This window comes from Pseudorasbora parva, chromosome 22, assembly GCF_024679245.1.
Source record: "Pseudorasbora parva isolate DD20220531a chromosome 22, ASM2467924v1, whole genome shotgun sequence".
In the NCBI taxonomy this organism is placed as follows: domain Eukaryota; kingdom Metazoa; phylum Chordata; class Actinopteri; order Cypriniformes; family Gobionidae; genus Pseudorasbora; species Pseudorasbora parva.
The window spans coordinates 29,227,440-29,247,657 of record NC_090193.1 but is presented as its reverse complement, the minus strand read 5'-3'; the positions used below and the strand labels follow the sequence as shown (position 1 = coordinate 29,247,657).

Below are 20,218 nucleotides of genomic sequence, written 5' to 3'. Positions count from 1 at the left end.
TTCATGCAGTCATGTTTTTATTTGAGAGAAAAGAAGAGATTGCGTTGCTTGAGAGCTCGCTTGTTACCTAACAGACTGCAAATGACCACAAACTAACATTTGATCCCTGAACAGCAAGCGTATGTTTATCTATCTCTGGTCATCTGTGTTTGCCATCTGATTTCCAACAGCCCATAATAAGTGATTAATTTCTCCAGAGGGAGATTAGCTTTCTCTGCGGGATGTTTCTACTGCTGGCCATCACCGGCAGGTGCAAATGAAGCTGGGCAGCATGACGAGCGCTGGGAATCCGCATGGAGACTTGCCTTTCCCAGATGATGAATCTGTATCCACAGAGCAGAAATCCCCTGCTGTTTCTCGAAGAGTTGTGAAAAACAGTCATTATACACAGCACTGAGCATGTGGGACTGCAGGTTTTAGGTTTAGGCTGTTGATTTATGCTAGGTATACTGGCCCTCTGAATGGTCTTCTTAAAACTTGGTGAGGCTGGACTAAAGTATCAAGCATAATTTAGTATTAATGCGGTCTGAATGAAGACCATTGTGTAGATGTTTAAAGTCAGTGGGGCTGTCGTACGCTGGCGTGACATCGAACTGAATTAAATGATCTGGAGAGATATTGCCTGACAGGAGAGATGATGATGCTTGACATTTTTCACTTTCAACCCCTTCCTCCATTTCCATTTCCTCTTTCCGCACACAATTTGCATCTTCGTGGCTTTCCTCTGTGCAAATGATAGTTGATAGGAAACAAAATTGTGCATGTAAATACACTGCTTAAACAAGCAGCACAACGAGAAATGTTTCTTGGGCAGCAAATCAGCATATTATTATTATTATTAATAATATTAATAATTATTTCTGAAGGATCTTGAGGCTAAAGAGTAATAATGATGCTGAAAATTCAGCTATGCCATCAAAGGAATAAATTACATTTTTAAATATTCAACAGTTATTTAAAAAAAAAAATCATGGTTTGTTATCACAACTGTATTTTTTGTCAAGTAAATTTGATATGGTTTCTATTTTATTAAACCAATCTCCTCCATTGTATTAACAAAACAAAAAAAATCTTCCATTGAAACTCAAAGTTTTCAGGCAACCTAACTTACTTTTTTTAAAAGTTAAACCAACAATGTTTTACAGTGTGGTAAAGTAAATACTACAGAAAAAAAAAATGTAATTTTTTAACATGAAAAAGTTAAGACGGAAAAAATAAGAAAAACGGTAAAATTTGTATTAGTACTCAATTCAAGCTTGTAGAAATTAAAGCATACTGTAAATATAAACACTATAAAAAATTAAGTAAAACTACTCTGGTGTTCCCATCATGCACTCGGGCTTACATATTTAATAAGGTCAATATTTCTCTTTTTTCCAGCTGTACTTGCACTGTTTTATCATTGCTTTTGTTGTTAGATTTGGGTACTTGCCATTTTGTGACAATTGGAGTTAATTTTCAAACATTTTTTTTGTGGTTTAATTTAGTGTTATATTGTTTTAGTAAATAATATTTCAAAGGAAACTTCAACAAAGTAGAAATTACTCAACCAAGTTAAATTACATATTGTCTTTGTTCATGTTAATTAACTTTATTAAGTAGAGTTTACTTATTCCCTTTTGTGAAATTTATATGCGTGAAAAAAATCAGTTTTTAATCAAGTTTTTCAGTATAGTTCACAATATTACTGTTTTTACTATAGTTTTTTATTAAATAAATGCAGCTTTGGTGAGCATAACAATAATCTTTGTACAATATTTTGCAATATGTACCTGCTTATTTCTACCCACCAAAGGCCTCAAAAAGATTGATGACTCCTGTGATGGGTTTATAAACGTATAATTTTACAAATATATAATAACCCAGGTCTTAAACTAATGGAGTTGTGGAAATTAACATAATGTCCTACTTAAGTGTATCATGGAAAGTCAATGTGTCAAAAAAAAAAGCAAAACAAAGCTGTTAGGATCAAATATCACATATATTATATATATTATTATATATATATATTATATATATATATATATTATTATTATTATTATTATTATTAGAGATTTAGGTTCCAACTCTATCTATTAAGTTGCTTATTAGCATGCTATATTGGCTGTTTATACTTATAACACCCAAATTAAAGCCTTATTCTGCATGACCATATTTTACATCTCTTAATCCTACCAATACCTAACTTAACAGCTACCTTACTTACTATAAATAGACAGTTTTTAGGAGATTTTTGAGGCAAAAGTGGCAGCTAATAGTTAGTTAATAGTGAGAGTTGTACCCTAATCTAAAGTGTGACCGTCTAGTTTTGACATGCAAAGAGTTTCCTCACCCTTCGAGTGATCTGTCACGTCCTCTGTGTCTTCCTGGTACACACAAGTCTCTCCGTCGACCAAGCCCATGATCTGTTCTTCACTCTTTTGGAGGTTCTTCAGCAGGAAGTATGTTCTCATCAGGCCTTTGCCTTTCACCTCGATCTCGCCCCTCTCAGCGATCTCAAAGATTGCTTTGTCCTTTAACACACTGTGGACAAGAAGTGATGTTCTTTTCTTAGATCTGGATTTGACTCACATATTCCAGTGACTTGACCCACAGTGGCCTCAGTGCTGTTGTGTTGACTGAACTTATCAAGACTGACTCCATGATCACAAAGGCTGCGTTTGTTTGATTAAATACACAATAAAAACAGTACGAAATATTTAATTTAATTTTACTATTTTATATTTTAGAATAGTTTCAAATTTAATTTATTCATGTTATGGTAAAGCTGAATTTTCAGCATCATTACTTCAGTCTTCAGTGTCACATGATCCTCCAGAAATCCTTCTAATGCTTGGTGCTACTAGAAACATTTTGTATTATCAATGTTGAAAACAGTTGTGTTGCTTAAAGCTACATTATGTAATTTTTCCGTCCGCTACAGGGTGCCTATTCAAATCAAAGGTGTAGTTTGATGACGCAAAGTTTGAGCTCAGAATCTTGGGACATGTGGTCTTCACCTCACAGCTGGTGGGGAAGAATCGGGCTAGGACTCGGGCAGAAATCATGTTCATGGGTGCGGTTATTAATGTTATTGTAGTATGAAACAGAGCAGGACTGAGTGTTGTGGAGCTGAGGATGGACGCTGGAGCGATTGTTGCCGAGTACACGGCTCGCAGGACTTTTATTATGACAGGACACAGCCGCGGAAGCAATTTCCACTTTTCCGGTCATGAGTATGAGGTAACGCAGCTCTATTTATCATATTAGATACATTTAAGTGTCTTTATATTATGTTATGACGTTACTCAGTGCGTTCGCTCAGTGGCTGCTGTGACACTTGTTCACACTGCTAAGAGTAAAGCATTTCTGCCAAATAAAACCGAAAATCGAGGGTAACGCAGATATGACGCAATTGACAGGCGACTCCCTCAGACATCCCGGCTCCTTGGTTAAAATAGCAATTTTCTCACAATATAAATAGTTGGAAACATTTGGGATATTGTAAGAACTCAACTGAACAAAATATATAACACTGGCCTAGTGGTTTTTTGATATTTTACTGCATAAAATACGACAGTGCATCTTTGATACATTTACATTTAGTTAATAAAGTTATAGGCCATGTGACAATATCTAAACCCATTCAGAAGCTAGTATTCACCTGTATGTGGAGGGGCTCACGTGTATGTGATCAGGGACTCCGTGGCTCTCCATCCGAGAGGCTGTATTGACCGTGTCACCAAACAAGCAGTACCGTGGCATTTTATCACCTACAACACCAGCCAAAACTGGACCTGTGTGCAGGCCAACTCGGATCTAGATTGACAAAAAAAAACAATACATTTAACAAATACAAGAGCACTGCTTCTACTTACAAGAGCTGACTGTTTAAACACACACATACCTGTATGGGCTGTCCTGTGATAGGGCTAGTCACCTCTCTAGCAGCAAGTCTCATACCGAGGGCAAAGTTTGCCACCCGCTCCGCATGTGTTTCTGTAGGAACAGGCACACCGCCAACCACCATGTAAGCATCACCTATCGTCTCTACCTGTTGTGGGACAATATAATTGTGTTATTTTTTTTTACTGATTATTTGTAAGTGGATTATCCAATGCATTTTTAAAGGTGTTCCTTTAAAGGTTTTCTTTATAATTTATGTATAAATCATGACACAATAAAAATATATCAAATATATTAAATGATAAAATAAAGTAATATAATATAATATTACTGTAAAACATATTAATTACAATAATATATAATCTAATATAAGATATAATAATATATAGTGACTTTTTATAAATAACAACACTATATAATATATAAAATAAAGTAATATAATTAAATTATAATAAATATAAAAATATTATTAAATATATGAATTTAATATATAATTAATTAAAATTATTACTTATGTGTGTTTAGACAGACAGACAGACAGACAGACATATAGATAGATAGATAGATAGATAGATAGATAGATAGATAGATAGATAGATAGATAGATAGATAGATAGATAGATAGATAGATAGATAGATAGATAGATAGATAGATAGATAGATAGATAGATAGATAGATAGATAGATAGATAGATAGATAGATAGATAGATAGATAGATAGATAGATAGATAGATAGATAGATAGATAGATAGATAGATAGATAGATAGATAGATAGATAGATAGATAGATAATTGGAACAATGTCCGATCCCATATATACCTTATAGACTTTATGAATGTTTGTAAGACGATCAAATCTGGAATACATGGCGTTGAGCATGTTGACTATCTGAATGGGTTCGCAGGCTGCGCAGATGTTAGTGAAGGTGACCACGTCACTGAAAAGGATGGTGCACACTTTGAACTCACCTGAAAGAGTAACAGAAAGAGTCTGATTCATGTAAAAAAAAAGAAAAATGGGAAGTATAAGAGTGTAGGGAGCTCCTCTGGTTTCATTACCTGCCTCTACTCTTTTGCCCTCTTTAAGCTGGTTGGCAACATGTGTCGGCAGCATGGCATAAAGGAGCTTTTCTGATTTTTGCTTCTCGATCTCTAAATTGCGTGAGAGGATTCTTAACTCCTCCTTCTTCCTTTCTAGCTGATTGGAGAGCTCGATCTCTGCCAGCCTCTGCTGGTTGAGCAGGATCAGATCTCTCGTGGTGTCGTGCTGGGCGATGTCCGCCAGGTGAAGACCCCTTTCCTCCAATTCTTGGAGACTTCGTAGCTTAGGAGAGCACAGGTAGATCATGCAGTTCAGCGACTCCATCCACATCATCTGTCCTAAAACACACACACATATGCAAATTAATAATCAAACAATATGATATACGCCAAAAATCTGCTAAATAGATATACACAAAATTGATAACATTACATTAAGATCATTTTACACAACACATTGTCCACTGACAAGGCTGTGCTTTTGTTATTCAGAATCAGCCCATGCGGATAATAGCACAATTAGTGTAATAAATCTCTGTGATATAAAATACCTCGCAGTTTGAGTGTGGCCTGGTTTTGCTGGATCTCTGGTAACATTTCCCTCCTGGTCTTCAGCACAAACTGGCTGTTGATGAACTTTTTGATGCTCTGGATGTTGAAGGTGACCTCTGGGTGAACAATGATGAAGTACTCATCCAGACGAATACCTGCGGTCTGCAGTCCGGGAACAAACTTCTGAATGTTGACACCTGTGTGCTTCACCACCAGCTAAAAAGAAAAGGTTTAAAATGACTCAATGTGTTTAACATTTGAATACTTAGAAAAAAAGAAAAAAAAAGCAGAGTTAGGGACGGTTCTAGATGTGTTTTTTCTGTTAAAAACGTGAGATGCAGAAGGTCAGTGGAATGAAACAAGGGTCTAGAACTTGAACTTGTTTTAACATGAGCGTTGTATTTTGAAAATGCTGTGTCGTGCGAGAAACTGCAAAATAGGCAAGACATCGCATCGTTTAATGATGGCCGTTTAGCTCATGCTTTCATGGGAAAACAATGGATAAGTACAATGTGTGAACCAGGCCTTATACTTACATTTTGATCAAAAACGACGTGAAAGGGAAAAGCATTACAGAAGGCTTGTTCTTCAATCCACAGTCTTTTTGGGTAGCAGGGTGTGAATGATGGCCGCATATTGCCTTGGTTAAGAGAATATAAATAAAATAGAAAATAAATGAATTAATATAATACTTGAAAATCATGCTGAATGCTATAGTGGGGTCCAAAAATGAGTTTTTTCTAGTTTTATTATTACTTGGAATTAGCCATTATTTTTATATTTGTATAAAATTCATGTTAATTTTAGTATTATTAAACTATTAGGTGAATTAAACTATTTAGGTTTCAATTACACATATCAGGCATAAGATTATATTGTGTTGGTCCCTCTTTTGCTGCCAAAACAGCTCTGACCCATCGAGGTCATGGACTCCACTAGATCCCTGAAGGGTTGCTGTGGTGTCTGGCTCTAAGATGTTAGCAGCAGATCCTTTAAGTCCTGTAAGATCAAGGTGGGGCCTCCATAGATTGGACTTATTTGTTCATCCCACAGATGCTCGATTGGATTGAGATCTGCGAAACTAGAGGCCAAGTCAACACATCAAACTTGTGCTCATCAAACAATTCCTGAACCATTTTTGCTTTGTGGCAGGGCGCATTATCCTCAGAGGTGGACAAAGTACACAACTCTATTACTTGAGTAAAAGTTAAAGTACTACAGGTCAAATATTACTCCGTTACAAGTGAAAGTTGTAAAAACAGATTTTTACTCAAGTAAAAGTACAGAAGTATTTGTTTTCAAAAGTACTTAAGTATTAAAGTAAATTTCCTTTTTTATGCCAATGCATTATTGTATTATTGTTGTATAAATGCACACTGTCATCATGGTTTAAGTCATTCAGTGATGCTCCATCTGACATACTGGCATACGACTAACTTAAACTCATTTAAATACTTGTATATAAATTACAAAGCTCTTTACAAAGCTGCTGTCACTTTAAGGCAGAATGCACGGATCCAATACACTGATACACATCTGATATTCACCCAACTTTACTCTTCTCTTTCTCCCAGACGTTTATATTTTTTAATATTTTATAGTGTATTTAAGTGTATGCCAACTAAACGAATCCTGATTTTTTTTTTTTTACTGAAACATACTTTTAAAGTATGGCTATGGGTACACACACTTGTGCCTAAGAACCGTCTTCTTCCATTTTGCTATGAACTGATCAGTGTTCAAAAAAAGTTGGGAAAATGTATATGACCCTATTAGAGTGATTCCTGATAGACTGTCTGCAACAACAACAAAAAACCTTTTAAAGAAGGAAAAAATCATCCACCGACTTTCAGATCAGCAACAGAAACGACTTTCGACCTAGATAGAAATGTAGTGGAGTAAAAAGTACGATATTCGAACCACACAGACCAGCCTTTTGCCCCCGATGTGCATCAATGAGCTTTGGCCGCCCATGACCCTGTCGCGGGTTCACCACTGTTCCTTCCTTGGACCACTTTTGATAGATACCAATGCAGACCAGGAACAAGAGCTGTAGTTTTTGACACATCAACTTTGAGGACAAAATGTTAACTTGCTGCCTAATATATCCCACCCATTAACAGGTGTCGTGATGAAGAGATAATCAGTGCTATTCACTTCATAATGTTATGCCTGTTCGGTGTGTATAGGTACATTTCTGTCACTGGGGCGGTACCCTAAGGGTGTACTCACACTAGGCATGGTTGCCATGAACCGGGCCCGAGTACGATTGTCCCCCCTTCCCACTCCCCCGCTGGCCTGCACTCACATAGGAGGGTTTCAGCATTCGTGCCGGAGCACTCTTACGTCATTATGGTGTGAAGGTTTCGGGTTTCAGCATTCGTGTCGGAGCACGCTTACGTCATTATGGTGCGACGGTTTCGGGATAAACAGGAAGAGCGGCGCTCTCTGAACACAATGGAGTCCATCGCTCTGTTTTCTTTGTGGATAATTTTGTGTCGTTTGGTCCACGGTGGTCCACAGCCCTCTCACAGCCTGTTGTTAAACAGATGTGTCGCCTTAGTGGCGCGAAAATGTTCACGTAATCTTGCTGCTCGTATTATGAGGTTTGCAAGGTACCAGCTGAAGTGCAGCAAGTCCGTAAGCTTTGATTACGGACTCCAGCACGGTTAGCGCTCACACTGCATGTGAACCGCGCCCGAGTCCAACTGATCCGTGCTCTGGCCCACCTCTTCCAAGCGGGCCCGGGCCGGCTAATCGAGCCGAGCCCGGGCACGGTACGGAGCACTCACACTAGTCAAACGAACCGCGCTTTGGTAGTCAAACGCACTCGGGCACGGTTCAAACTGGCTAGTGTGAGTACACCCTAAGGTACAAAACTGAAAAGGTACTAATATGTACCTTTAAGGTACTACTATGTGCCTTTAAGGTACTAATACGCACTCTTAAAGTACTGATATGTACCTTTTAAGGTACTAATATGTACCATTTAGGGATGAGTAAGGTACAAAGATGTACCTTTTCACTTTTGTACCTTAGGGTACCGCCCCAGTGACAGAACTGTACCTTTTTTCTGAGAGTGTGTGTGTGTATATATATATATATATATATATATATATATATATATATATATATATATATATATATATATATATATATATATATATATATATATATATATATATATATATATATATATAAGTTGTATTTGTTACTATTAGTTAATGCACTGTGAACTAACATGAGCAAACAATGAACAGCTGTATTTTTATTAACTATTGTTACCAAAGATTAATAAATACTCAAACAAATGTATAGCTCATTGGTTGTTCATATTAATACAGTGACTAATGTTAACAAATTATACCTTATTGTAAATTGTTACCAATAAACTTTTTACCTAAAACTTTTTTAAATAATTATTTGCGAATAGTTTTCTTGTGATTAATTCAAATGTGCCGTGCAGTGCCAAATGTGACTGAATATCTGCCGAACCTTGGCCCAGCATGACAATGCTCCTCACAATCTCCCATGGAGATCGTTTCCTTGGACACAGCTGCAGGTTGGCATACCTGTCCTTCATCCTTTTTATTGTGTCCTCCTTGTTCTGTTGATATAGCAGTTGTCATGGTTACATACTTTAAGTTTCACACATGCTACTTATGATTTCAAAATTACAAAGACAGCAGACAGTTGAGAGTTTAGACCTACTTAAACATTCATGATGTTTCTGACACTGTTTTAAGTTAACAATCCTTTATGACGATGCCAAAGCAACTGATTCGATATCTTAGAGAGATTCCATCCGAATCCATATTATCTGCGATGTCTTTTTGGACTTACCTCTTTCTCTGCTTGTTTATCCTCTTCACTGCCTTTCTGAGGCTTTCTTTTGGCCACCTTTTCCTTCTGTACCATGAGGAAAACCACATGTTCCTTCTTTCCAGTACGCTCATCTTCTTCTGACTGGTTCAGAATGGTCATCGTAACCTCACTGTCAAAGAAATCCTTCGCCACAGCCTCGATAATACCTGGCGAACAGTTATGAACAAAACATGAATTGATCAAATGTGCTTATGGTCGCGAATAAAATTATTTAATGTATAGTTAAATTATATTTTTGGAATATATGTATGTAAATACAATATGTTTTAAACAGAGTAGATTAAATAAATATATTTTCCCAATGAAATATTTTCATTGGGAAAATATATTTATTTAATCTACTCTGTTAAAATATATTACAAAAATGTACATTTTGTGTATTTTAAAATATGTTTTGAGTTTTAAAAATATGTTATGGACAATTTAAATATATTTAGACATTAATCATTTTTTTAAATTTTTTTTAAAGGTCCAAAATGTGAAGCAATATAAGTAACTAAATTATATTGAAATATATTGTATTTATGTATATATTCTCACATCTAAATTTTGCTGGTAGCTTTATGCTAAAACTCTCACCTGGCACAATATGATAAAGTCCTTTCCTGTCTGAGTAATAGTGAAGAAGAATTCGGCCATCATCCATCCGCTCCACTCGAAAGGACGGGGCATTCATGGACTAAATAAAAAGGTTTGCCAATTTACAAACCGTAATAAAGTTCAAAGTTTTTATTTAATATGTAGGCTCTGCAAACAAAACACTGAGCCAAGATGTCATTGTAAAATCAGTTGCAAAGCAAGTAGGCCTATAAAACTATAAAAAAAAAATGCATCTTTTTCATTTAATTAATTAAAATGAGCTAATGTAACACAATTTCTTAACATTTTGTCATAATATAATTTAATTGTGCTCAATCAACCTAATATATTTAAAAACGTATTTTATTTACAACCTAGTTTATTTAATTAATTTGTGTTAAAACAACATTCATAATTTTTGTGGACTATTTTGTGGACTAAATCTGTAGTTCCCAGCATGCTTTGCAAGGGAATGCTTTAGGATAATACATTTGAGGATTAGCTTTGTTATTAGTTAAGTTATTAAGTGTTATTTTATGTGTTTTTCATTAAAGGGAATGATTTTGTTATACAGTAGTTACACTGTAAATTCAGTGACTGATCACATTTACATTTTTCAATTGGTCAAATTGAATTTCTGTGAATTGTAGCAATTTAATTCACAGAAATTCAATTTGGCCAAATCATTTTTTTAGATGTGATCATCAGTCACAAGAACCTTTTCAATTGGAGACCTATTTTTATTTTTATTTTTATTTTTTTTATAGTTTAATGTAAGTGTTTAATGTTCCATGCTGGACATTTAGTGGAGTTTTTGTAATGTTTTTAAATCTTGTGGTTACTAATAAGTGGAAGATTATGTGGTGCCTGTGCTTCGGGCACTCAGTGATCTATGCTAATGTCAGGAGGGATACCACTCTTTTTTTATTTGTTCATTATTTATGTATTATTATAATGAATAAAACTGTTTAAAACTGATTTTCCAATTAAAAGTCTTCATTCAGTTTGACAAGCATAAAAAGTCACTTTATAAATGTATCAATTTCATTTAAATTGTATTTGATCAAACTGAGTCACCACATATTTATTGGATGGAAATCCTGCCCTCAATTAAATAGAGTTTGTCCAATGAGTTATTTTTTTAGTGTCCTGTAACCAGTGTAACTCATTACTAATTTAATACACTTACTTACTGTTATTTTTAATTATTTTTTTAATTATTTTTAAATATTTTAATTAATAATTATTAATTACTGTAATTTAATACATTTTCCCATGAAAAAAGCCAGACCCACATCAAGATGTTTGGTCTGGAAACTCACCATAGACAGGGCTCAATCCGAGGGGCGGGATAAATGGCTGTCTTTCAAACTCCCTCTGCACGCGATAGGATAGCGCTACACCAACCAGAGCAACGAAGGTGAAGCAGAGCTCGCTGACTGATTAAACATTCGCCGTTTCCGGTCGGCACAACTCTGAACACATCTTCCCTTTTTAAGAATGACTTCAGTGCCGTTCTTTGTTCTTTTCTCAGAGAAAAGCTTAACTCCAAGTCTTCCAGAGTCGCGGTCAAAGCTGATTCGAAAGACCGCCGTTCGCCAGTTTCTGTGTTTACTAGAAGCACGCAAACGCAACTGTGATTGGCCCGGCAAGAGTTTGGGGATTACAGCTCAGAAGGGTATTGAGAGTTGCTAGACGACACTCGCGGGCAGATTAGAGTCACTGCCGCTAGGGTGCGTCTAGATTTCTAGGCTAATGAAAAAGTAAAGTTTTTTTTTTTGTAATTGCAGTTATAAGGATGTAACTGCATAAATACTGCATAGACTATAGGACAAATCTATATAAACAACATTAACATCAAAATGTAACATCAAGGGCCCTATCATACACCTGGCGCAATGTTACGGCAGGTGTGACACAAGTGTTTTTTGCATCTGTTCACCTATAGGCGTGCTGGTCTGAAAACGAGGTGTGTTCAGGTGCATTATTGACGCATTGCTATTTTGAGGCAGCCGAAAACAATTACACCATTGACAAAACCTGTTCTAAAGTCAATAGAGCAGTATTTTTTGTTATTTAAAGGGCGTGTTAGTAATATGCGCACAATGTGTACACACACAGGGATGCGCAGCAGCTCACAAACATTTTTAAATATTAAAAACAGAAGGATTCCTCTCTGGTCTTTCCTCTTGCAAATTCCGCCATTTAAATAACGAATGGTGCAAGCACAACTGACTTTTAAAGAGAACGGGGGATGAGACTGATTGGTTTATTGCACTTTACGGCCAAAACACACCCAAGAGACTAGGAACATCCCTTTCAGACCATGCGCCTGGGATGTTTTTTTTTCGCCGTTAAACTTAAACTAGCAAAAGAGCACCCGGTTGTGCAGAATCATTAAAATAGGGCCCCTAATGTTAAAATGTTTAATGTATCCTCCTCCCTTTAAATATTTGGCAGTTCAAGATTAGTTTATGCAGTTTTATATTATTTATTTGAAAGAGTTAAAAGAGCAGTTTCATATATCCTTGTGTTCAACTGGTCAAGGCTAATATGAGATTCAGAAAGTAATTAGAACCTAATAAATAACGCAATACTTTTTAGAAAGCGTAATTAGTAGGTCTACTGTAATCTAATTACTAATACTTTTTAGAGTACTAACCCAATACTGCTTGTGACTTGCCATTATATCTGGAAAAATGTGTTCTGCCTGTACACACAAAACAAGTTTTCATTCCCCTGCACTACCACTTCCATTGTTTTTCAATGATTTTAACACCTGTGCTTATCTCGCATATTTTGCAGCATTTTGTGCATGACAGCATTCTAAAAACGCAGTGTCTCTAGTCTCATTTGGACTTAGTACACTGACCTGCATCTCCTGTTTTGGCTGTTAAAGTTTTGAGTTTAAGAAGCATCAAAAGTACTCTGACCTCATAGGATAAAGCCAAATAACTGTGTAGAGCATCAAGATTTTCAATGAATTCCACCAGGTTCCCACCGAGAGTTCGCAACATAGTGTCATATCCCGACATCTTACAAAAGCTGAAAAAGTATTCTCCAAAAAGCTTCAAAACCACCTCGGAGGAGACATCTAGAAGAAAAATGAAACAGGAATTACATTCAGGCTGCAATTTTAATTGCGTCTCTGTCATTTTGGGACCAGCTGGAGTTCAGGTGTGTGACCCACTCAAAGATTCACACCTGTCCTCGTCCACTTACTCTCAGGGACAGGTTAGGACATCAACAGTCATGATGCCCAGTGGACTGTTCTCAGCAGGGACATTGTTAGCACTCTTTCAGACACTTTGACCAATGTCTGCAAGTCTCCAAGGACATTATCAATACAAGGCTTTATAATTGTGAGGCTTTCATGGTCTACTCTCTTCTTTTTCTCTCAAAATGTTCTACTCAGGCACACAAACAAAACAGGCCTTTTGAAGAAGTGAAACATTCTGGTGAATCAGACAAAGTCCCTAAAAATCTGTTAAAGGAAGTTTTATTAGCTGACATGCAAATAGACACACATAAATGCAAATACATACATAAAAATAGCTCTACAGGGAACAATATCAAGATTTTTAATAAAAATATGCTCACCCAGCATTATACAAGCCTCTTGCACTAAACGAAGAGTGATGAGATCGTCGTATATTTCATAGGTCATAAATGTCTCCTGGACCCCAGCCATTAATCTAAGAAAGAATTTGCTTAGTTGAAACAAACAGATCTCTCCATTAAGTCTTTAGATTACAAGTGATGTATGCAGACCTCAGTTTCTCCCATGTTTCTTCTCCAAACCTTTCAATGACCAGTGACTTCAGGCAAGTATTAATAAAGCCGTACTGTGAGACAAACACGCCGTTAATCGAAAGCTGCTGGGACACCATGTATTTATGTTCTATACTAGCGAAAGCTCTATAAAAAAGTTTTGCACTTACCATTTCTCCAAACCACAAACCAAATGTTGTAATCCCAAACTTGAACAATACTCTCTCTCCACACTGAGTAGTAGGAGATGCTCTCTTTAACTCGTGGTGTAGATTATGTAGACTCATGCAGATCAATCTACGTACACAGACACTCCCACTCAGCCATACTCTTAGATTAATGCATGTCCACATACACACATCTAAAAATAAGGACCTCACTGCCCCTCAGTAGACTCATTTGCAATTAAAGGGAAGAAAATGTATTTTTGTCTCATAGGGATGAAAGACTACAATTCCCAGAATGCTTCGCTGCCCTGTGAGGCCATTCAAGCCGCTACTGGATTACTGTGACTGAGTTAGAGAACAGACATTACAATTAAATACTGAACGTGTCTGTTCAATATAACGATTGAGTAGCAGCGTGAGTCTCACAGCACAACACTGCAGGAGTCAGATTACATTTAAAGGGTTAGTTCAGAGATTAGCATATGGCTTTGTATCAGTAGAAACCCTGGAGTATATTCAAATGATTTTGCCCCCCCCCCCCCCCCCCCCCCCATATCCCCCTGAGACAAGAGATTTATGCATTTTATTTCTGGAAAAAATCCTCCAATGATGAAAATCGACAATATTTGCGTCATAGGAGGAATGTTTGGCCGAAGGCTAAAGACTACAGCCAGCAGAGGGAGCCATTTCCGCAAGTTTTGAACCCGCGCATGGGGGATGGGAGATCAAACTCACTCTGAACTATGCTAAGAGACAAAGAGCAATGTAAGTGTTTTAACTTCTCAAATTAATTTCTATGAAAGTTAAGCTTCCAAAGGAAGCCAAAGCTTGAACTGAAAACGCACCAGATTGAACACACGTTGTGAATGTATGCCACGAATGTGGTCGCGATTTCCTCAGCTCTCATCACAAGAGCTCATCAGCTCATGATGTTAGATGTAATTTGACTCCTGCAGTTAGTGCTCAGTGCTGTGACACTCACGCCGTGACTCACTCATTATATTGAACAGACACGTTCAGTATTTAATTGTAGTGTCTGTTATCAAACTCCGTCACAATAATCCAGTTGGTGGCTTTGGGAATGGCCTCACAGGGCAGCAAAGCATTCTGGGAATTGTTGTCTTTCATCCCCATGAGACAAAAATACATTTTCTGTCTTTTCTCAGTCTAGAAAGCACCAAATCAAAAATAATTTCACCTTTCTACTACATTAATGACCCAGTTTAAATACAGATTCATCTTCCCAGTGCTGAAGTACCCCTTTAACTTCATAAATGAGCTGATGAGCTTTTGTGTTGAGAGTTGAGGTTAATCGCGAACACACTCACGGCATACATTCCCAAAGCGTGTTGAGTCTGGCGCGTTTTCAGTTCATGCCTCTGGAAGCTTAACTAGAAATTAATTTGAGAAGTTAAAACACTTACATAGCTCAGCACCCGATCCGTTTAAATGAATGCCTGTAGCTGTGAGCTGAGCTGTAAGTGTGATCTCCCATCCCCATGAGCGGGTGTAATCATGTGGAAATGGCTCCCTCTGCTGGCAGCAGTCTTTAGCCTCATGCCAAAATTCCAAAGATGACGCAAATATCGTCAATTTGCATCATGGGAGGAATTTTTTCAGAAATAAAATGCATAAATCTCTTGGGGGGAAAGGGGGGCGGGGGCATGATCATTCGAATATACTCCAGGGTTTACTGATACAAAGCCATATGCTAATTGCTGAAGTAAACCTTTAATATAATGTTTAATATAATGTATAATGTTTTTTTTTATATCGTGAACTGTCTTAACCCTAGTCCTAGGTGTTGTTGCACAATCTTAGAAATTCTTTCTCTTTCACTTTAATCTCCAACAATTAAACACTTTGTGAAGGAAAGTCCAGTGCATAACCAGTCTTCAATAATCAAGAGGGAAATAGTACTTCAAAATATATTAGGGAAAATCTGTTGAGACTTCCCTTACACCTCAACCCACACTTAAACCCAACTATACCACCAAGCCTAACCTTACCTGAATCCCAGTTCAATAGCAACAACAGTTTTGTAATACATGAACACTATAAATACAGTGTACTTATTTGATGTGAGTAGGCCTACATAGTAGTTAAGGACACCTTAAATAAAGTGACCAGATTCTTTTTTATTTAATAGTTATTTACTGATGTCTGCAATTTGTCATATAGCCTATAGCCTGGAGTAAGAGATTTAATGAGTGCACTATTGTTCAGTTTTTTTATTTAAATCTCTTAAACCACCCCATTTGTCAATTATTTTCTTAAAATAGCAGCAGAGCATGATGCTCCACATTTTAAAACTACAAATGCATTTATATTTTTTGTGTCCAAGTGCATTATTTCCTTTTAAAATAATTTGATGAATTCATGACATACATCACTTTATTAGGCCTATATAACATTTTTATTACATTTAAATAATATGTTATTTTGTTTTATCTTCAGATTGTGCAACTGTCCAAACAAATGAACATAAAACTATTTAAAATATTGTTTTAATAATAAAAAACAAAATACTATGGCATCATTTTAGGGTCAAAACCTTTAATATTAACACCTTTTGTAAATATAGGCCTAGTTTTAAAGATACTTGAAAAACTTGTCTAGCAATTTTTTCTCAAATTTAAGGGTGGCACAACACCCCAAACATGGCTCTTTTATTATGAATGGACAAGGTAATAACAGTAAACATAATGCAAAGAACATCATCCAAAGAACCACAACTGATCCCAACTAATCCACAAAAACATTACAATTGACATTACAAAAACATTTGAAATGTTATTTAACAACTGAAACTTGTTATCATGGACCCATGATGACTTATTTTTTCAGGTTTAAAAAAAGTTAAAAAATAAATTAAAAAAAAACCTTTTTGAATATTTGTGACCCATTTAGGCTACCTCATGTTTAGGCTACAGGTTTACCTGAAATTCCCCAGCCTATATTTGTTATGTGACTACAATATCTATTTCCATATCCAATATCGGACTAGGATGTTTTCAAATTCAAATGGGAAATTAGGAGGATAAGAGACATCTGAAATATTTGGAAGTTCAGGGAAACTTTCGTGGAAACTCCTCTAGTAAAAAGTCCGCACCCAGGTAGATGTATAATAAAAGCCGCTGGTAGTTCCTGAGTCTCACAGGTTTTGCACTGTCTAGCAAGTCTGGGCATATTCTTGAGAAAGCATCATAAGAAGACACCTTGGGTCGCTTTTAAGTGTTTACAGAAGACCTTTGGACTCCCTATTCTACATTTTATGGTTAATTGTGTATGGAATCTACCTTCAGGTGCAATAAAGTCTAGTTTAAAAGCTGCGTTTGCCGACGCTAACCACAGTTTTGATATTCATCGCACTGACAGGCGAAATCAACCAGACAAAATCAAGGTAAGATTTGATTATTTTTTTAATGGTTTCCCCTTCAACTTCTGTCCCTTTTTTCTTAAATGCAAACAGTGCCGTAACTTACTTCCAAATGCAAAGTTCTTAAGTAGGTCAGACTTTAAATTAGGCATAATTATAAACCTAGTGAGCTACATTTCTGGCATATCTCATGGCAGTCTTAAATTAATCACTAATGATAGTCAATTTCGGTTAAAATCATAGATTATACTTTACATTAGTCATGGACTTGAGCTGTCTGAGGATAAGCTGGTTTTACATGACGCAGACGTTTATTAAAATTGATGTTTAAAAACGGATTAAACAACGTTTCTGGGTGTGTTTATAATTTAGTGGCTATTCAAATAAATTTCATTCCGGTGTATTAAAAATAAAAATAAAGAGACGGTGATTGTGTCACGTGTAACCTGTTACTTTTCTCTGCGCATTTCACGATAGCAAAATCACTGTCATTTGGGATTACTAGACTTTGTTTGTTTTTTGTTTTTACCCATTTTATACAGATTGTTTGCGGGTGTTCCGATTTTTTTTGTTTACCAATTATTTAAACTAATAGACATATACGAATGATACTTTTTTGTATACATATCTTCAATTAGATAACGTCTTTAAATTTGAATCCAGACGAGCTAGTAACTTGCAACATAGTGCCACCCAGTGGTTAAAGTCTAAAGCAAATTACTGAACTTTTTTATTATATTTTTATTTTTAAATAATTTTTATAATAATTATTATTTCAAACTTCCATAGATTCAAATCATAGGACAAAATCTGATCTGAAACTTTAAACTAGTAGGCTACATCTTTCTGCGCAAGCAGCAGGGCGAATAACAAATCTTATTTCAATTTTATTCTTTCCTTAGATGTTTTGTGAAACTACTCTGTGGAGCATGGAACGCAGTGTTCATCTTCAGACGACCAGGGACCCGATATGCCTGGTGGAAATCTCATCGGGAAGATCTGTGTCCATTGAGGACACGAGTGGAGAAGGAGAAGGATGGATATCTGAATACCAGACGCCATCCAAACAGAATCACAGGATCACCATTAAACCACAAACGACAGCCAAGAGCCGAATCTTCCTCTCTTCAAAGCTCTGGACCTTCCTACAGTTCAAGACATCTACACCAGCATGATCAGGACAAGTGACCCTGCTGTGTCAAAAAGACTTTTAAAGAGGACTTGCTCATTGAATGTGTTAATTTATCATAAAGTATGCATTTTTATACATTTATTTAGTAGTAAAAAAATAAAATGTGAGTTCTATTTATGTGAATTCTACTTTAAGGAGAAATTGGATGCTTGTTTCTTTAGGCACATGCTGTACGTAATGTCAGGCATCTGCTGTTGCTTTGAATTTCAACCAGAGGGCAGCGATGAGTCAGTGCCACTGTAATAAAACATGTACATGTAGCATATTACTGTTTTGTGCAGAAATTAAACAAATACAATATTAAGTAAACATCACTCAAAGCTAAATTTAAGATACATTTATATTTGTTACCTGACTTAATAATAAAAAAAAAAAAGTAGGCTACAAAATTTCATAAATGTCACTTTAAGGACTTTATAATTAATGTTTGAGCCATGTTTAAAGCCAGATGTTATTTCTCTGTTTGCATTGTGTGTGTATGTTTACAGCTACATTTAAAAAAAGGACTATAAATGTGGCTTTTAATATCTGTATTTGTATGTGATATATAATGGTTTAACGTTTATTAATAAAATATGTTCAAATTGTAGTTTGCTTTTTCTTTATTCAAAAGACAAATAGACAAACAAAGGTCAAATAAATAACCTGAACGGAGTATGAAAACAAGGATGTTTCATAAATATAAATGAAAATACGTTATCGATTAGAATTCGCACATCAAGGATGACAGAAAAAAATATGGCAGATCATTAAAAAGGGATTGGGCATGCCAGTTTTAATCCATAAGGGGTTTGTTTGTTTGGCCCAAGGACTTGGGATACAAATGCCCCCTCTGATCATTTGCATTGAGGCCTTGAAAGTGCTCCGATTTGAACACAAACACGCTCTGGCACGATCTAATTAGTCTAACTGGATGTCACTTTTAACTTCTCATGTTGTTCTCATTAAATCAAATAATGGCAGAAAAATAACTGAAACGATAATCATTGGTCTCACGCTGCTCCGCCATCACATCTCTTCTGCAGGCCGGAAAACAAACTTTTGAATTTGGGTTTCATTCAAAGGTATATTTACAAGACAACAATGTTCAACAGTGTAAACAACAATGGAAGCTTAAGGAAAAGTTTTCCTTTGCTATGTCATGCCACTATGTCCAACAACCTTCAGCGAGCGATTGCTTCCGGTAAGTGCGGTCTGTACACGACCTGGCATAGTTTATGCAAACACTGGAAGTGAACTCTCGTGTACATTGACCTCCGATGTACAGAGGATTTTGGACATATATATATATATATATATATATATATATATATATATATATATATATATATATATATATATATATATATATATATATATATATATATATACTTTTTTTTAAATTCTTTTTTTTAAGGTCTAGAGGTTTATTTAACAATTGTATGCATTCTCTTCAGAAAGTACAAGTGCCTCCTGCATCCAAAAGTTGCCACTTTGATACTAAGGGGTTCTGAGTGGTTGCCAGGGTGTTGCTATGTTTTCACTACTTCATCATGTTACTTGCTATACATTTGTTAGGGTCTTTTGCTGATTGACATGCCATATATGTGGCTGCTAATGTTTTCTAACTGCTTTTTAGCATGCTAGTTGCTAGAGTGTAGATATGAAGCTGTTAGGTTGTTGTGGGTGTTTTTAACATGCTGTTATGCTGCTGCTAAGGTGTTCTGGGTGGTTGCTTACTGGCCTTATTGCTGCTTGTATCATACAAGTCACCACTTTGATGCTGT

The 20,218-nt window shown here is 36.0% G+C and overlaps 1 protein-coding gene across 2 annotated transcripts; it reads right to left on the bottom strand.

Annotated features, from left to right (window-relative positions):
• gucy1b2 (guanylate cyclase 1, soluble, beta 2) lies at positions 1–13,918 on the bottom strand. 2 transcript variants are annotated; one of them, XM_067431499.1, is made up of 15 exons: positions 13,885–13,918; positions 13,715–13,788; positions 13,544–13,638; positions 12,877–13,037; positions 9,944–10,043; positions 9,323–9,510; positions 8,975–9,086; positions 6,016–6,119; positions 5,479–5,695; positions 4,946–5,266; positions 4,707–4,855; positions 3,887–4,033; positions 3,644–3,798; positions 2,333–2,523; positions 1–724 (listed from the first exon to the last, which is right to left on the bottom strand). In XM_067431499.1, exons 1-15 carry the CDS (start codon positions 13,885–13,887, stop codon positions 492–494), a joined length of 2,250 nt encoding a protein of 749 aa, XP_067287600.1. In that variant the 5' UTR covers positions 13,888–13,918; the 3' UTR covers positions 1–491. The 2 variants fall into 2 exon arrangements, with proteins under 2 accessions (XP_067287600.1, XP_067287599.1); XM_067431498.1 differs by lacking the exon at positions 13,885–13,918 and having other exon boundaries at positions 13,715–13,848.
• Between the last annotated feature and the right edge of the window lie 6,300 nt (positions 13,919–20,218).